General features: G+C 32.4%; 1 protein-coding gene across 4 annotated transcripts in view; it reads left to right on the plus strand.

Moving 5' to 3' along the window:
• Positions 1 to 17158, plus strand: part of LOC150090382 (uncharacterized) — a 201624-nt gene that overhangs the window by 151780 nt on the left and 32686 nt on the right. For 3 of the 4 annotated variants that reach the window (XM_090369095.1, XM_090369092.1, XM_090369091.1), the window contains 3 exons: positions 1387 to 1509; positions 8656 to 8772; positions 8977 to 9096. The exons of the other annotated variant lie outside the window; for it this stretch is intronic. In XM_090369095.1, coding sequence (XP_090225221.1) covers positions 1387 to 1509; positions 8656 to 8772; positions 8977 to 9096 — 360 coding nt within the window. The remainder of the gene's footprint in view (positions 1 to 1386; positions 1510 to 8655; positions 8773 to 8976; positions 9097 to 17158) is intronic. 4 annotated transcript variants of the gene reach the window in all.

A 17158-nucleotide genomic window follows, 5' to 3' on the forward strand; every position in this document is an offset into this window, starting at 1 on the left:
GATGGTGTTTTTTTTTTTTTTTTTTTGTGAAAACTGATGCACTTTAATTTAGGGCAAAATTTTTTGAGTATTTCTTTGGAAAACAAATTGGTCCTCTAAATGTACTGTGATATTTAAATTATATTCATTGTAAATTCTTAGTTAGTAGCTAGCAGGTTTTTGACTGCTGTAAGTAAATCATGTGGTTTTATGAAGTCACAATAAAAGATCTGCTGTTCTGCCTAACTAAATCCACAATTTAGTTAGGCAGACAGCAGATTATATATTTCTAAAGCCATACAGCTTCTGCTACAATTATATTGAGCAGCTATGTAATAAATAATTATAAAGGTAAAAGTGTCAGATGTAGTTGCACAAACCTAGAATCTACTATGGTTGTTGAGTTAGCTGTAAGCAAACTTTGTTCTGTGGGTCCTTCATTCCTAATATAATGCAAACAGTATTAGAAACAATATAAGTATTGCCCACAATACTTATATTGTTTCTAAACCTCAGTTTAGAAAGAAATGATTATTTATTCTGAAAGGAAATAAATGTACAGGATGTTAACTTTTATATTAATCTCTGTGGTCTTCTAAAGAGTGTGAACTATTTCAGTTGGAATGCTAGAAATGTGAACCAAAATATCACACTCTCCTGTCAAAGACCAGTGAGACAAGACAAGAGATGCCAGGAATAGGTTGATGGATGGCATACTGGTGCTATAAAGTTCACCACGAATGTTCAACATGTGTGGTGGACTTGAACCAATTATATGCACAGTCAGTATATTCAATAATTTTGGCCATTGCACAAAACAGAAGAAACTGGAAAGTTGCTGGAGAGGCCTTCATCCTGCAGTGGATTGAAAATAGCTGATGATGATGAAAATAATTTGTGCAGTATTTGTGCTTCAGATTATTTTTTTTTATCCTCATTTTATTTTGTTTTTTAAAAGAAATATTACCATTAATAATACAGTAATAAATATTACCAGAGCAATTTTGCACATAACTGCTTTGTTAACTTCATTGTGCCAGTTTCTCATTTTAGGAGAGATAAAAGAATAAATAATATAATTAACAAAAAATAAGAGAAATTGCTTATCAAAATTCATTATATAGAGAAATTGCTAAAATAGGCAGCCAACATGATCTTTCTCTGATTTTAACATTTATTTTGACAATTTTTTTTTTTTTATTATATATTAGATTTATTCTTTAGGAACTAGAAATATCCAAAAACCAGTGATCTCTGATTATCAAAATTGCCTGGTTTTGTACTGTATTAAGCTTAAATTTAAATTGTTAGTAAAAATGTTTCTTTCATTTTTCCCAATTTTAATTTACATTAGTAAAGATTTTCATGCAGTACTTTTTTTTTTTTTTTTTTTTCTGGCTTCTCCAGATATATCAAAATTAAAAACAGAGCCAGTTTCTCCTGTAAAGGAAGAAGCACTAGCAGTATCTTCAAAGAAAATTAAGAAAAAGAAATATGAAGAACAAGAGGAATTATTAGCTTCACAACCTGGTATGCTTTGCATAAAAATTTTGAAAAAATTAAGTACCATACAACCATAGACCAGATTTTTTTTTTTTTTGTAAATTTTAAATTTATCATTTTTTTTTTGTGATTCTGATTATTTCAGTTGGCAAAACTTGTTCTATGAAGTGTTATATATGACAGATTGGTTTTCTGAATTCTGGTGTATTCAAAAATGTTTTAGTTAAACTAAAATTTCAATTACACTAAATGTGATTTAAATCAAATGAGGGATAGATCAGCAATTTCAAGGAATTGTTGAGAACTGCAGAAAGTAGTGTTGAAGAAGTGCTTCACACCAGTAAATTTTAAAAAGAAAAAAGACAAATGAAAATAAACTTAATGCAGAATAATTAATTAAGAAAGTAGGAACCTATGTTCACCCAGAGAAGCACTGCAATAAAGTCTTATTTGCAAGCATGGCACACCTGTGTCTACTCTATTATTGATGAACAGCTTAATCATCATCAGTTACAAACAACTCGAGAAAAACTTCCTCTCTGGATTTAACATAATTAGCTCACCATAAATCCAGCAAAATGTGAGTATATCTTCCCCAGTCTACCCTTGGCAAATCAACCTGCCATATATAATTAAACTCCACAGTTATAAAGAAGTGAAATTAAGTCAGTGATCTCAGAATTATATTTTTTTCAAGCAATGGTAATTTTGATGCATCGATTGTCATATGCAACATGTTGTTAGCAAAACCTTTTAAACCATTTGTTTTACTAAGAGAAACATTTAGGTTTAAAGACTACAAATGGGCAGTCATTCTCTACAAAACTACTGCACTTCCTATCCTTGAGTTTGGCTCTCCTGTCTGGAATCCCTACCAGAACGCACGTTCTGACAAAATTTAAGCAGTACAAAAGAAACTTTACCTTCAGGAACCAACTTTTCTACCACACAATTTACTACCTATCACTCCACATCTACTTTAGTCTGAAACCTCTCTACATTAGAAGAAAAATAGGTGGCATAAACTTATGGCAAAAGTATTATCACAGGCATTTAATGTCCCTTAAGACCTCCATAAAGTAAACTGCAATGTTCTTTCAAGAAACATTCAGAGTATACTTAAATTTCACATCTCTTCTTCAAACAGTTGGACAGACAACTTGAGTAGTTGAGACCTGCTAATTTTTTTAAGCTTGGACAAATGCTGATAATTTATTGTAATTTTTCCTTGTAGTGGATCTCCGATCTCGGTATGGATTTAAAATAAACTTTGGATTTTTTTTAAAAAAGGATGGTTAGGCTATTTTTGGAATATTAAATTTTAGGAATATTATATATTTTAAGGCAGCAAGAATTTCTCTTACCTAGGGTTTTCTTCAGGAATGGCTGCATCCGAGTGAGGTGTAATTGGGAACGTGTTGAAAATGCATATATATATGGAAGGGGACGAAGGAAAAAAGCAAGCATTTGTCCTAAATCCTTGCATGGGGAGTAATTATAGGTAAGTACATCATCTTCCTTTATACCTATAATTACTCCCCATACAAGGATTTAGGACAAATGCTTGCTTTTATCCTTCTTCCCCCTTCCATATATATATATATATATATATATATATATATGCATTTTCAATACGTTCCAAATTACACCTCACCCAGATGCAGCTGTTCCGTAAGAGAAATTGCTGCCTTAAAATATATAATATTCCAAAAATAGCCTACACTATCCTTTTTTTAAAAAATCCACAAAGTTTCTTTTAAATCCATAATGAGATCGCAGATCCACTACAAGGAAAAATTATAACAATAAATTATTAGCATTTGTCCGATTTTATGAAAATTAGTGGGTCTCGACTACTCAAGTTGTCTGTCCAACTGTCTAATAAAGTTGAGGCTTTAGGACCTCCATATTTTTTTTTTTACACTGTCATATATCTCTTCTTCAAACTGTGATGTTATGAAGCATATTCCTCTTAACAAGCTCTTCAGAAATGCCAGATTATCCAATGTAGACTTCTTCATGCAGTACAAGTGTCTATCAGGGAACATGCAAATTCTCTCAGTATGTCTAGTGTAACTGCCACGTGCAGTTATATTCTTTTAGTTTCTAAATTAAAATTTTTTTTTCTTTCTTGATAATCCATTTTTTCATTTTTAAACAGACTTTAAAAAGGTGACACTATTGATTTTTGTTAAACATACAGATAGTATGAATCAGCTGTAATACTCAATATGTTCTACGTTGATAATAATATTAGTAAATTAATAAGAGGAGTTTACCTCAATATAGTACGTAGAACACTTCCGTATGATACCCTCCAGAAATAAAAACGAAAAAATCAACAACTTACCGGTATATTAAAGTAAAATATAAATAATTAAATAATCAATTTAACACAATTCAAAATCAATTTAAAACAATTAATTCAAATTAACGCAATTAAAAGAATCTAACGAAAATATTCAAAACTATTTTCCTTCCTGAAGCTGACAATGCTTTTCGACCGGCTGTCGTGATCACAGGAATGAAAATTACCGAATCAGGCTAAACCTGCAACTTAAATAGTGATTGTCTTCGCGCATGCGCGTAAAGGTCCATGCATCGGAGATCAAATATGGCCGCCGAACATTAACAGAATTCTCGTGTAATTTAATTTCAACGGTTTCTGCAATTAATAGTCGCGTATAATTATGTTGAACGTTAAGTATTTTGGCCTCGTTAAATAAAAGTTTTTCGTTAATGGCATGAAAGGCTAATTCTGACGCTGCTGAACGAGAAGCACGAACTGAAGCTTCGTGTTGATTTACACGAATATTAAGAGAAAACCGCGTCGAACCTTGGTAAGACGAGTCGCAATCACCGCAAGAAATGTTGTATACTAGATCATAATTTGTGTTGCGAACGCGGAAACATCCATTAACGAAAAACATACTTTTTTATTTAACGAGGCCAAAATACTTAACATTCAACGTAATTATACGCGACTATTAATTGCAGAAACCGTTGAAATTAAATTACACGAGAATTCTGTTAATGTTCAGCGGCCATATTTGATCTCCGATGCATGGACCTTTACACACATGCGCGAAGACATAATCACTATTTAAGTTGCAGGTTTAGCCTGATTCGGTAATTTTCATTCCTGTGATCACGACAGCCGGTCGAAAAGCATTGTCAGCTTCAGGAAGGAAAATCGTTTTGAATATTTTTGTTAGATTCTTTTAATTGCGTTAATTTGAATTTTAATTGTTTTAAATTGATTTTGAATTGTGTTAAATTGATTATTTAATTATTTATATTTTACTTTAATGTACCGGTAAGTTGTTGATTTTTTTCGTTTTTTCCGTTTTAATTTCTGGATTGTATCATACGGAAGTGTTCTACGTACTATATTGAGGTAAACTCCTCTTATTAATTTACTAATGTTAAACATACAGTTATTGGTTTCACAGTTCTGTTTGTATTGTTTTTAAATAAAATAATATAAAAGTTCTGCCAGTAACAAGCCAGGAAATACTCACTGCACTAAACCCACTTAGCATGTTCAGTCCTCACAACATGCTAATTTGGACACACACACACAGAGAGAGAGAGAGAGAGAGAGAGAGAGAGAGAGAGAGAGAGAGAGAGAGAGAGATAATACATAGTGGCACAATATTGTCTGAGTTGCTGATGTGCCTAAAACACAACAACAATACTTGAATTAGGATCTATAATTCCATTCTCTGTGCAAAATTAGTCTAACATGCCTTAACCAGTTGACATCTACTCACTTTTCAACTGAAACATGCAAACTAACTTTTCTTCCTTGTTTAGAGTTTTTATTCTTTAGAACAACCTTTTTCACACGTATATACAGAAATTCAAATGTAATTAAGAAATATGTTCTATCATCTCAGCCTTCATTCCATGCATGGTACTGAGTACATAGTCTGAAACCATGTATCAGACTCTTCCTTATAGAGTCATGCCCAAATGTCTCAGCTGAATGCTGATGGCATACCCTTTTGCTCAGACAACACATGAGGATATAAATTTAAACTGAAGAAATATGTTTGTCGGTAGATGTGCAGAAATTCGCTTTCAGCTTGCAAGTAGTTGATTGTTAGAGTAAGCTTCCATCTGCTGCTATGGAAGTGGTTTGAAATAAATTATTAGTGGGGTTTGGCATATGATCTGGGAAGTTTTTTTTTTTTTTTTTTTGTTGATGTATAAGTTGCTTTCTTGTTTCTTGCATCATTTGACACTACTAATACGTCATTTGACACTACTAATACTTTACACATAAATCAATACATGCATTGATTTATGTGTAAAGAACTCAAGTTTATGAAGGGAAAAAAAAAAAACTTTCTATTGGTCTGATTTTAATTGAAATTTGAAGTGAAAAGTTTTTAATTTTACTGAATTTGTAGCAAAAATTTCATCAAATCTGTCCACTGTAGCCTACTTCCTACATTCAGATGGACAAGTATAGCAGAGATATTAGATGCATTTATACATATGTAAATGCACTTTAAAAAAAAAAGGGGGAAAAAAAGGACTTAGGCAATGTATGCATTGCATTTCAGCCATATTAGATTATCTAATAACCTGCCCCTTGGAAGTTAGTTCTTTATTATACTCAAAGCACTTATCAAAACCATATCAAGTGATATTCACATGAGAAATAGTTATAATCTGTGTAATTACTTTTTTTCATGGGAAGGGGACTTGGGGGAAAGAGGAAATAGTTTTATAACAATATTTTAAATATTTTCTGACATTTTCTTAATCAAGAAAATGTCAAGTTATCAGGTAACAATCAGACATCAGAAACTTCCTTTCATGGAGAGGGAGGGAGGGGAAGAGAAAGAGAGAGAGAGATTCGAAATTTTATGAAGAAAAAACATTGTTGATTTTTTTTGTTGGTTCAATTTTAGTTTAGGATGACTTGACAGATATTTATAAAAGATCCAAATATAAAATGTCATCAAAATCTGTTTATTGCGAGTCATAGCTACATCTGGACAGACAGTCGGTTTGGTGGATATGAAGTCAGATTTATGCATTAGCAAATGTGGCTAAAAAAAAAAAAAAAAAAAAAAAATTCAGGTACATCAAGCAATGTAAGAAAACTAATGTTGTTCACCAGTGTTATATATGTATATTGATGTATTTCATTAATAATGTTATATCTGATATACAAACAGTAAATAAATTTTACTTGATTAAAAGATAATTTGACTTTGATTGAATAAAGTCATTTGTAAAAATATCTCAAAGAAGAGTAACAGATATTAACAATCATTTGGAATGCCCTTACTAGAGAAAAATTGTTACTAACCAAGATGTTACCAAAATCTGAACTACTGATAATTCAATTATTTAAATCTCTTGATTACTGATCATTCTGTTATGCATGTCACTAATAATTACACAACTTGATTCCTGTTCCAGAGAAAATAATGGAGCCAGTGGTTAATGAAGTATTGCAGGATTATCCTGATAGAAATACAGTTATATTCAAATCACAACATGGATTTATTAAGGGGAGACCTTGTCTAAGAAATCTGATTAGCCACTGTGATGAAGGAATTGGAAGCAAAATATAATTTTAATATAATAGATTTCATTAAAGCTTTTGGCACTTTTCCACCTGAAAAACTGCTGAAACGGTGGCATTAATGGCAAGTTACTGCTATAGATAAAGGGATGGTTGAGTGGAAGAGACTGAGGATAGTTATAATGACAGAAATCAGGACATGCTACTGCAACAAGACAGAAAAATTAAGCAGACAGACTAAGAATTAGCAATTGAGGTTTAACATTAATAAATGCAAAGTACTGCATATGGGCAGTAGTAATTGCAGATTAACATACCAGTTGGGTGGTACCACAACACAAGTGGTGGACAAAGAAAGAGACCTGGGATAATTGTACAGGCCAACACAAAGTTCTGAGATGTGAAGACAGGCTACTAGTGCACCTCATCGGGTTCTGCTAATGATGTATAGGAATTTTTCAAGCAGGTAGAAGGAAGTGATTATAGCATATGTAAAGCAATGGTTAGGCCACATCTTGGTAACTACATACATATCTGGATGCCTCATTTTAAGAAGGATGTGGAACTATTGAAAAAGGTGCAGAGAAGAGTAAGAAAATTAATCAGGGTACAAAAGAGGGTACTTGTGTCAAGAAAGACTTTGGTTCTGCAAACTGCTGTGAGAATCCTGATTGAAGTATTTAAAAGTTTAAATGCATTGATTAATCTAAATGCTAATGTCAGTCTTGCTCTTCCTTGAACAACACTTTCAGACTTCCATCCTTTGTTGTGGAAGTTGATAGCCTAAATGGGAAGACTTTTTTTTTTTTTTTTTTTGGCTGATGCTGCATAAGCTTGCTTTCTTGCATCATGTGCCTCCACTAATGCTAACACAAAGGGATATAAATTTAAACTGAAAAAGTAAGATTGCAGGATTGATGTGTGAAAATTTTCTTTCAGCCAGAGAGTAACTGATTATTGGAACAAATTTCCATCTGGTTTTGTGGAAGTGGGTAGGTTATATAAATTTAAGGAAGAATTAAACAAATTATTAGAGGGGATGGATGAAGTGAACACTTAGTTGCATCATTTAACCCTACTGATACTCTTCTATTTTAATAAGAAAATATATTAGTACCATCCTGTAATACTGTCATCACTTACCACTACTAATATTGTTTATTTTTTCCTATTGTTATTTTTATTATTATTTTTTTTTTAAAGTAACATTACCAAAGCAATTTTACTGGTCAGTGGTTTCATTACTTCATTATGTGAGTTTTTTATTTTCAAATATTAACAAACATGTGATGGGGATAGAATAAATATATATATATAATAAACTTAATAAAAAATAAGATAATCTTGTAGAGAAGAATAAATAGGTGGTTGAGCTGCCAACATATTCTTCACTCTGATTTTAATATTTATTTTGATATTTCCTGCTTTTATAGATTTAATTCTCGAAAACGAGAAATCAAAAAAACTAGCCATATCCAGATCCCAAGGTTACTTTTTTTTTTTGGATTGTGCTGTATTAAGTTTTATTTTTAAACTGTAAATAAAGATATTTCTTTTGTTTTTCTCATTTTGATTTATGTTAGTAATGATTTGATATATAGTAAATTTTCTTGTTTTGACATCTCCAGATTTATCAAAATTAAAAACAGAGCCAGTCGCTCCTGAAGAGGAAGACGCACCACTACCAACTTTGAAGGAAACAAAGAAAACTAAAAATCAAGAGGAATTATTAGCTCCAGAACCTGGTATGCACCTATAAAATTCGAAAAATTAAGTATGGTACATTAAAAAAAAAAAACAGATATTTGGTTTTTTTTGTTTTTTTTTTTACAGTACATTTTAACTTTTTAAATGAAAAAAAAAAATAAAATTTTTTAAAATTTATATATTTTAGTTTATATTAGTAATGATTTGACATACCGTAAATTTTCTTGTTTTGGTGTCTTCAGATTTATCAAAATTAAAAACAGAGCCAGTCTCTCCTGAAAAGGAAGCACCAGTACCATCTTTGAAGAAAACTAAGAAAAATAAATCTAAACATCAAGAGGAATTATTAGCCACAGAACCTGGTATGCACCTGTAAAAAATTGAAAAATTAAGTACAGTACATTCAAAAAAACACACTTATTTTTTTTATTACAGTAGTGCTCAAAAAAGTTGCGCCACCTCATTTTTTAGGTTGTTTATCCTTATACTGGCAGCTAATCTTTTAGAAATAGCTGAATTAGATAGTATGAATCAGAGCTGTATTACTCAATATGTTCTACGTTGGTAATAATATTAGTAAATTGATAAGAGGAGTTTACCTCAATATAGTACGTGGAACACTTCCGTATGATACCCTCCAGAAATTAAAACGGAAAAAACGAAAAAATCGACAACTTACCGGTACATTAAAGTAAAATATAAATAATTAAAGTGAAATATAAATAAATAAATAATCAATTTAACACAATTCAAAATCAATTCAAAACAATTAAAATTCAAATTAACGCAATTAAAAGAATCTAACGAAAATATTCAAAACGATTTTCCTTCCTGAAGCTGACAATGCTTTTCGACCGACTGTCGTGATCACAGGAATGAAAATTATCGAATCAGGCTAAACCTGCAACTTAAATAGTGATTATGTGTCTTCGCGCATGCGCGTAAAGGTCCACGCATCGGAGATCAAATATGGCCGCCGAACATTAACAGAATTCTCATGTAATTTAATTTCAACGGTTTCTGCAATTAATAGTCGCGTATAATTACGTTGAACGTTAAGTATTTTGGCCTCGTTAAATAAAAAAGTATGTTTTTCGTTAATGGCATGAAAGGCTAATTCTGACGCTGCTGAACGAGAAGCACGAACAGAGGCTTCGTGTTGATTTACACGGATATTAAGAGAAAACCGCGTGGAACCCTGATAAGACGAGTCGCAATCACCGCAAGAAATGTTGTATACTAGATCATTAATTTGTGTTGCGAACGCCGAAAGAACCGAGCGATTGTTCAGTATAGTGTGTAACTTCCGTATAGGCCTAGCTATAATTTTAAATTCGGTATCTTTAAAGAATCTGTTAAGCTGTTTGTGCCACTGTTCAACATATGGGACAGAAATAAAGAATTTTTTGATATTACTATTGTTGATTGGTGCAGTATTTTGTATCCTATCCTTAGCTTGTACCCTAATTCGATTTATTGTGTTAATGGGATAACCCCTGTTCAAAAATCTGCTAGTTAATATTTGTATTTCTGAGTCTAAAGCAGAATCCGTCGTTGAATATTTATAGGCATTTAGAAATTGATTAAAGATAATCGATCTTTTGTAGGTGAACGGGTGGTAGCTATTATAATGTAGAAGCATACCGGTGTTTGTGGGTTTTCGATAGATGCTAAATTGTATTTTGTTCGAGTCCCGGGTAAGCGTGAAATTTAGAAAGTTTAATGACTTAGTATCCGTATCTTCCCTTTCCAATGTAAATTTGAGTCTAGAATGAATATTGTTAAACGAATGTAAAATATCTTGGATAGTACTACTATCGGTAATAACTAGAACATCGTCTAAATACCTCCCATAGTATGTGATACGGGGACGAAAAGGTGTCAAATGTATCTGCTCAATCGTTGAGAGATAGATCTCTGACATTAAGCCACTCAGGCTCAAACCCATTGGTAATCCAAAAATTTGTTTGTACACCTTGTCTCGAAAGGTGATGTAGTTAGCCTCAACTAATAGTTTAATTAAGTGAAAAATCTCCTTTATAGGCAGCTTCGTATAATTAATCGGTGTCGAGTTTTTATTTAACATATCCCAAATAATATCTAATGTGTATTCAACGTTTACATTCGTATATAATGATGTAACATCTAATGAGAATAAATTGTCATTGTCGCCGAGTTTACAGTCTTTAAGATTATTAAATAATGTATCGTAATTCTTAATCCCAAATTGTATAACCTGTCTAAAAGGTTTTATAATGTTATATACATGTGTGGCTAAGGCTGAAAATGCCGAGTTCCTGTAGGAAACAATAGGTCGAATCGGAAATCCAGGCTTGTGTAATTTTACCTGACCAAAAAGTGCAGGAATATTGTATGTTCTGGACTTCAATTCCTTCAACTGAACCATAGTAATGTAGTCGTTTTTACGATATGTGGTTAACGTTTTATTGTATTGATTTACCAAATTGGTAAACAGTGTCGGGTCCACTTCACAATAAGTGGAGCTATCAGATACAACTGAATCTAACTTATTAATATAATCATGTTTATCTAGTATTACCACTGTATCTCCTTTATCTGCCCTCTGTATAATAATGTCCTTATTTTCTCGAAGTTCTCGTAAAGCTGAACTGTCATGTGTATTCAATTTAGGAAGTCGTGTTTCTTTTATGTTATTCACTACTTGGTTAACTTGTTGAATAAATACATCTTTTTGTGGAACACTACGAAGTCCAAATTCAAAATCAATTACGCATTGTTTTTTTGGCAGCTTTCGAGGTGGTAAATTATAATTTAATCCTTTGGATAAAAGTGAAATCTGGTCCTGCGATAGTGTACACGAGGAAAGATTTGTAACCTGTTGATATGTCGGTTCGTTGGATACTGGGTGAGGGGGTATTCGTGAACTAGCCGACATATTCTGTGGTAGTGCGTTATGTGTCTGTGGGGGGGATGTCACCCAACTCGTGTGAACTTGGTCGCAGGCTCGCGACAATGTGTTAGAATTCGTATGAACGTGTCTTGAACTATTCGATAATGTTTGCAACTTATTAACGTGTCTGTTTTTTATTTCTGAGGCTTGTGCTTCCCGTCGCAAATCTATGGAGGTCTTCAATACAGACCAATCGTTCGGATGTAGATAATTTTTTAATTTATCGCGAAGCTTCCTAACCTGGGAAAGGTATTTTTGTTTATCCGAATATCGAGATTTTAAGGCAAGCTTAACAATATTACGTGATGTCGCCAGTGATAGTTGTTTTATGCCTGAAATTTTTTGATTTAAATTCACCCTGGCAAACTTCGGAACGATGTTGTTTTGAAGGCAATATTTTAGGAAAGAAATATGGTAACTTTGGGCCGAGTACCTTAGTGTAGATTTAATGTAATTTTGTACCAAGCCATTCAAAAAATCTCCCATAATTGTGTGTATCGATTGTATACTACTGGAGAGACAGGAAGTGAATGAAATAGTCAATAAGAGTATGAAAATTAATTAGATAGTATGAATCAGAGCTGTATTACTCAATATGTTCTACGTTGGTAATAATATTAGTAAATTGATAAGAGGAGTTTACCTCAATATAGTACGTGGAACACTTCCGTATGATACCCTCCAGAAATTAAAACGGAAAAAACGAAAAAATCGACAACTTACCGGTACATTAAAGTAAAATATAATAATTAAAGTGAAATATAAATAATAAATATAAATAAATAAATGTTTTGAATTGATTTTGAATTGTGTTAAATTGATTATTTAATTATTTATATTTCACTTTAATTATTTATATTTTACTTTAATGTACCGGTAAGTTGTCGATTTTTCGTTTTTTCCGTTTTAATTTCTGGAGGGTATCATACGGAAGTGTTCCACGTACTATATTGAGGTAAACTCCTCTTATCAATTTACTAAGAAATAGCTGAATGTAAATAAGTAATAACAATACAGATATGAAACTATTAACTGCAGAAAAATTTACTTTACTGCCTTTTTGGTAAATATACAATGAAATAAGTACATTTCTCCAAAATAACAGCATTACTTATGGTTCATATAATAAAAATTCTATGAAAGTGGTTTTTTTTTTTTTTTTTTTTTTTTTTTTTTTAGTTTCGTTGGTCCACTCCTTGCTTTGATGACTACTGCACGTCATTGTGGCATCAATTGGATAACGTTCTGTATGTATTCATGAGAAATCTCATGGTACCAAACACTAATGTCTCCTGCAGCTCTTAAGTGTTTTTTGGTTTCTTTGCATTACTGAAACACCCATTTTGTTTCAACAATTTTCAATTGGATTGAGGTCTGAATTGTTCAAATTCTGAACTGTTTAAATTGTGCAAATTGGTTTATCTTTCAACCATTTTTGCACCTGTGGACAGTGAAGACATCAAAATAAATTACATTTATTTAAGTAAGAGTATGACGTTTCATAAATTTAAAACTTTTGCTAATTTTATTTCGTACTTATGGTGTTGGCTGTATAACATGGAGCAGAGTTGTCCTGAAAAATGCAATTGGCAATATCCCCATAGTGATTTTTAATTGTGGGAAGTAATTTTGTCTCAAGAATGCCCTTGTATACCTCAGCATTCACGTACCCTTCACAAATTCAAGACTGCCCCTTCCACTATGTGAAATATGACTCCATGTCATTTGAGGTGCAGAATGTTTCACCATTTAGATGATACTGTCAGGATGAAATTCTTCTCTTCTTTGTCTAACAGTCTGTTGGCCATCTGAACCATGCAAGTTGAATTTTGATTTATCAGAGAAAATAACACAATTTCCATTGATCCTCAGGCAAAGCATGCTCTTTTTCCCACTTTCAATACAGAGCTTTCATTTTTTGCATCAAAAGTGGCTTTTTTTCTTGGGTGACATGCTACTAATACTGATGAGAAAAGGTGTCTACATACTGTAGCAGTACTTTCTTTTACTCCTGTATCCTTCTCCTCCCATGCTGTTTTGAGATCTGTCAATGAGGATCTTCTGTTTTCAACACACTGAAGGACCAGAAATCTCTCCTGCACTGTAGAAGATATTTGTGGATGTGCCATTGTTGACTGATTACATTTGAATCCTTTTTTTTCATGTGTAGAATGTGCCTCTGCACTCAGTGCAGCAGCAACACTTTTCCCATGTGGCTTTAATTGTGAAAACTTAGCCATTGCAATAGCACAGAATACTGGGCTCATAGAATGCGGCAGTATAAATGCATTTATACTGCCACATTCTATGAGCAATGATGCAATCATGTAAGGCACTTGACATCATCTAAGAGAGCTTGCTAGAGATAGATGATGCTATAGGGTAATGCTATTACAAAACTATATATATTGCCAAATTTCACAAATTCTGTGGATTTTGCAAGTGATGCAGTTTTTTTAAGCACCTCTGTATTTACAAAAAACAAAAACTATGTAAAAAAATTAAAAATCAATGAAAAAAAATATTTTCATTGTTCTGAAGTAAATTAAATCACCAACTGAGTATTTGGAATGAATATTATTTAACTTCAATTTAAATAATTTTTTTCATTGATCATGAGTTTTTTTTTTGTTTTCAAATACACCTAATTCTGTTTTTACACGATAGATACGTTCCTAAAAAATACGTGTAAAAAAATTCGTGTAAAAAAAGACATTGTATTTATGGAAGAAAAGAAGATTGGTTCCGGATCTAAAAAATCAGTAAAAATAATTTAAAAAAAACACATAAAAATATTCGTTTTAAGCTTATTATTTTATTTCAACAAAATACACATGTAATAATATGTAATGAAAATGTATTAAAGTAAATTTGTATGCATATGAAATGAAGAAAATTCTTCATGAACAAAAAAAATCTGTTTTACACATAAGATTTTATTCATTTTCACTTTCTGATAATAAACGGCGCATACGTTTGCGTATGACTGGAATATCACTAGAAATGTTGTGGACATCGTCTTCTTCCTCTATTAATGAAATTCTTTCTGTGATCTCTTCAGCAAAATCAGCACGAGTCTCCTCTCGTGCTGATGTTTCACCGGTTTTACGAACGAATTCAGTTATTAATCGTTGTGTTTTGGTTAGGCCGTTATATAATTCTCTGTAAGAGGCTGTCAACAACTTCAGTTCACGTTGAAACTTCCCAGTGCGTTCCTCATTAGGGTCATGTTTGACAAAATGATTACCTAATTTTCTGGCCAGTTCCAGACCTTTTATTAAATCTGCATTTAGAACAGGATCATTTTCTTCATTATCACTACGTTCTGTGGGATAAGGAGTCCCAAGGACAAGCTCTGATATTTCATCTTCACTTAGGGCTTTGTCGGTTAACAATTCATCGAATCCTTCTCCACCAATTTTGTGTGCCATTGTAATGATGTTGGGAAATTCAGTCATATTAGCGATGATGGGATCTTTGCTTTTTACACATTGTGGCCAAACCGCTTTCCAACACGCATTTAAAGTTGCTGGTTTTAATTCAGTTAACGCTAATCCAACTTGATTGATACAATCCATAATTGAGAATTTCTTCCACACATCAATGACTGTTAGTGTTTCATCATTCAGTTTGTCCAAAACGTGTTGGAATGTTCGTTTTACGTAGTATGTTTTAATTGTCGCAATTATACCTTGGTCTAGCGGTTGTATCAAAGATGTAGTATTAGGTGGCAGAAATAAAATTTGTACGTTTGGGTGTTCCAAGACAGGATGGCCGGATGCATTGTCAAGAATCAGAAGAACTTTAAATTTGAGACCTTTCAAATTCATCTGACTTCTGGGACGAAACATTTGTTGAACCATTCTGTAAAGATAGCAGTGGTCACCCAGGCCTTCTTGTTTACCATCCCGTGAACAGGCAGTTTATTGATATCTACACCTTTCATTGAATGTGGGTTTAGGGCTCGATTTACCAGCAGTGGTTTCAACATACGATCTCCTGAAGCGTTGGAGGAAAATAATAAGGTCACACGATCGTTAGCTACCTTAAAACCACCAGCAGTTTTCTGCAATTTGGCTACATACGTTCTGTTCGGCATTCGTTTCCAGAAGAAACCAGTTTCATCTGCATTCCACACTTGATCAGGAGTGTATCCTCCATCTTCAATAATTTTTGCAAGTTCCTGCGGGAATACTTTAGCAGCCGATTCATCTGCAGATGCAGTTTCACCTTTAATTTTTATATTATGAAGAGCATTCCTTTTAAGAAACCTGTACTTGCAGAAAATTCATACTTTCTGTTTAACTGAGATGAAGTGCTTGGCTCCTTTTCTTTAATCTGTCTGTAAATTCTTAGTGCTGTTTGCTTGATGGCATTTCCATCTACTGGTACTCTTTTTTTTTGTGACTGATCTTCTATCCATATTACCAGAGCCTTTTCCATTTTTTCCTTGACAATATCTCTTGTATATGATGATGAATTAACACTTACTTTTGTTCCAGAACATACTGACTTCCTAATTGCAGCTTCATTTTTCTTAATAGTTCTTATGGTAGCTTCACATACACCAAAATGCTTTCCTACAGACGTGGCCCCTTGTCCAGTTGCAAGACGATCTAAAATTTGAATTTTAAGTTCAAAAGAAATCGCTTTCCTTTTCATTTTGGTAATAGGCGACATTATATAAGGGCTACCGAAAAATATCTCAGTTATAATTAATAAAAAAAAGTATGAAAAATTTGTAAACTTACAATTTATTGACTATCGGCAAAATTAATAAATTTATACGTGCACAAATTTCACTTTGAAATAGAGCTTACTACTAAATATCTTCCGAAGATACAATGCACAAATACCGTAGATGTGCGCCAAATTCAATAAAAACGTTGATGATTCATAGATACCTAGATGTACACATTGGTAAACAAAAGCACGCGTTTCAAAACGCACACACTAGCTGTTATCCAATCTATTGGTGCGTGTAAAAAAAAAAAAAAATTATACTAATATGCCACAAATAAAAAAAAAATTTTTTTTTTTTAGAATTTAGGCAAAAAAAATTCATAGAAGTCGTGTTAAATCAAAATGACTTGCGTAAAAAGAGAATGAAATATTTATTTTGAATTCGTGTAAAAAAGTTCGTTCCAAAACAGAATTAGGTGTATTAATCGGTGGCCCAAGGAGATAAAAAAGTAAATATAAATAATATAGCTAATAAAGTTTAAACAATAAGCTTATCATGTAAATAAATTGGAAAGTGTAGGTGCCGGCATGTTCTTGACCAATTTTAGCATCTATTTTGCCAAGTCCTGCTTGGTTAGCTTTGCTATCAAAAACTGAAACTCCATATATTGCTTTTTGGGTGGTACTGTATTAAGCATAGATTTTAACATTTCTCCGTACCCCTCATGATTTTAATTTACATTAGTTGTGATTTGCTTGCACATAATTTTCTTGCTTTCTTCTCCAGATGTATCAAAAATAAAAGCAGA

The sequence above is a fragment of the Mastigoproctus giganteus genome, chromosome 2 (genome assembly GCF_048544385.1).
Source record: "Mastigoproctus giganteus isolate SK-2022 chromosome 2, ASM4854438v1, whole genome shotgun sequence".
NCBI lineage: Eukaryota > Metazoa > Arthropoda > Arachnida > Uropygi > Thelyphonidae > Mastigoproctus > Mastigoproctus giganteus.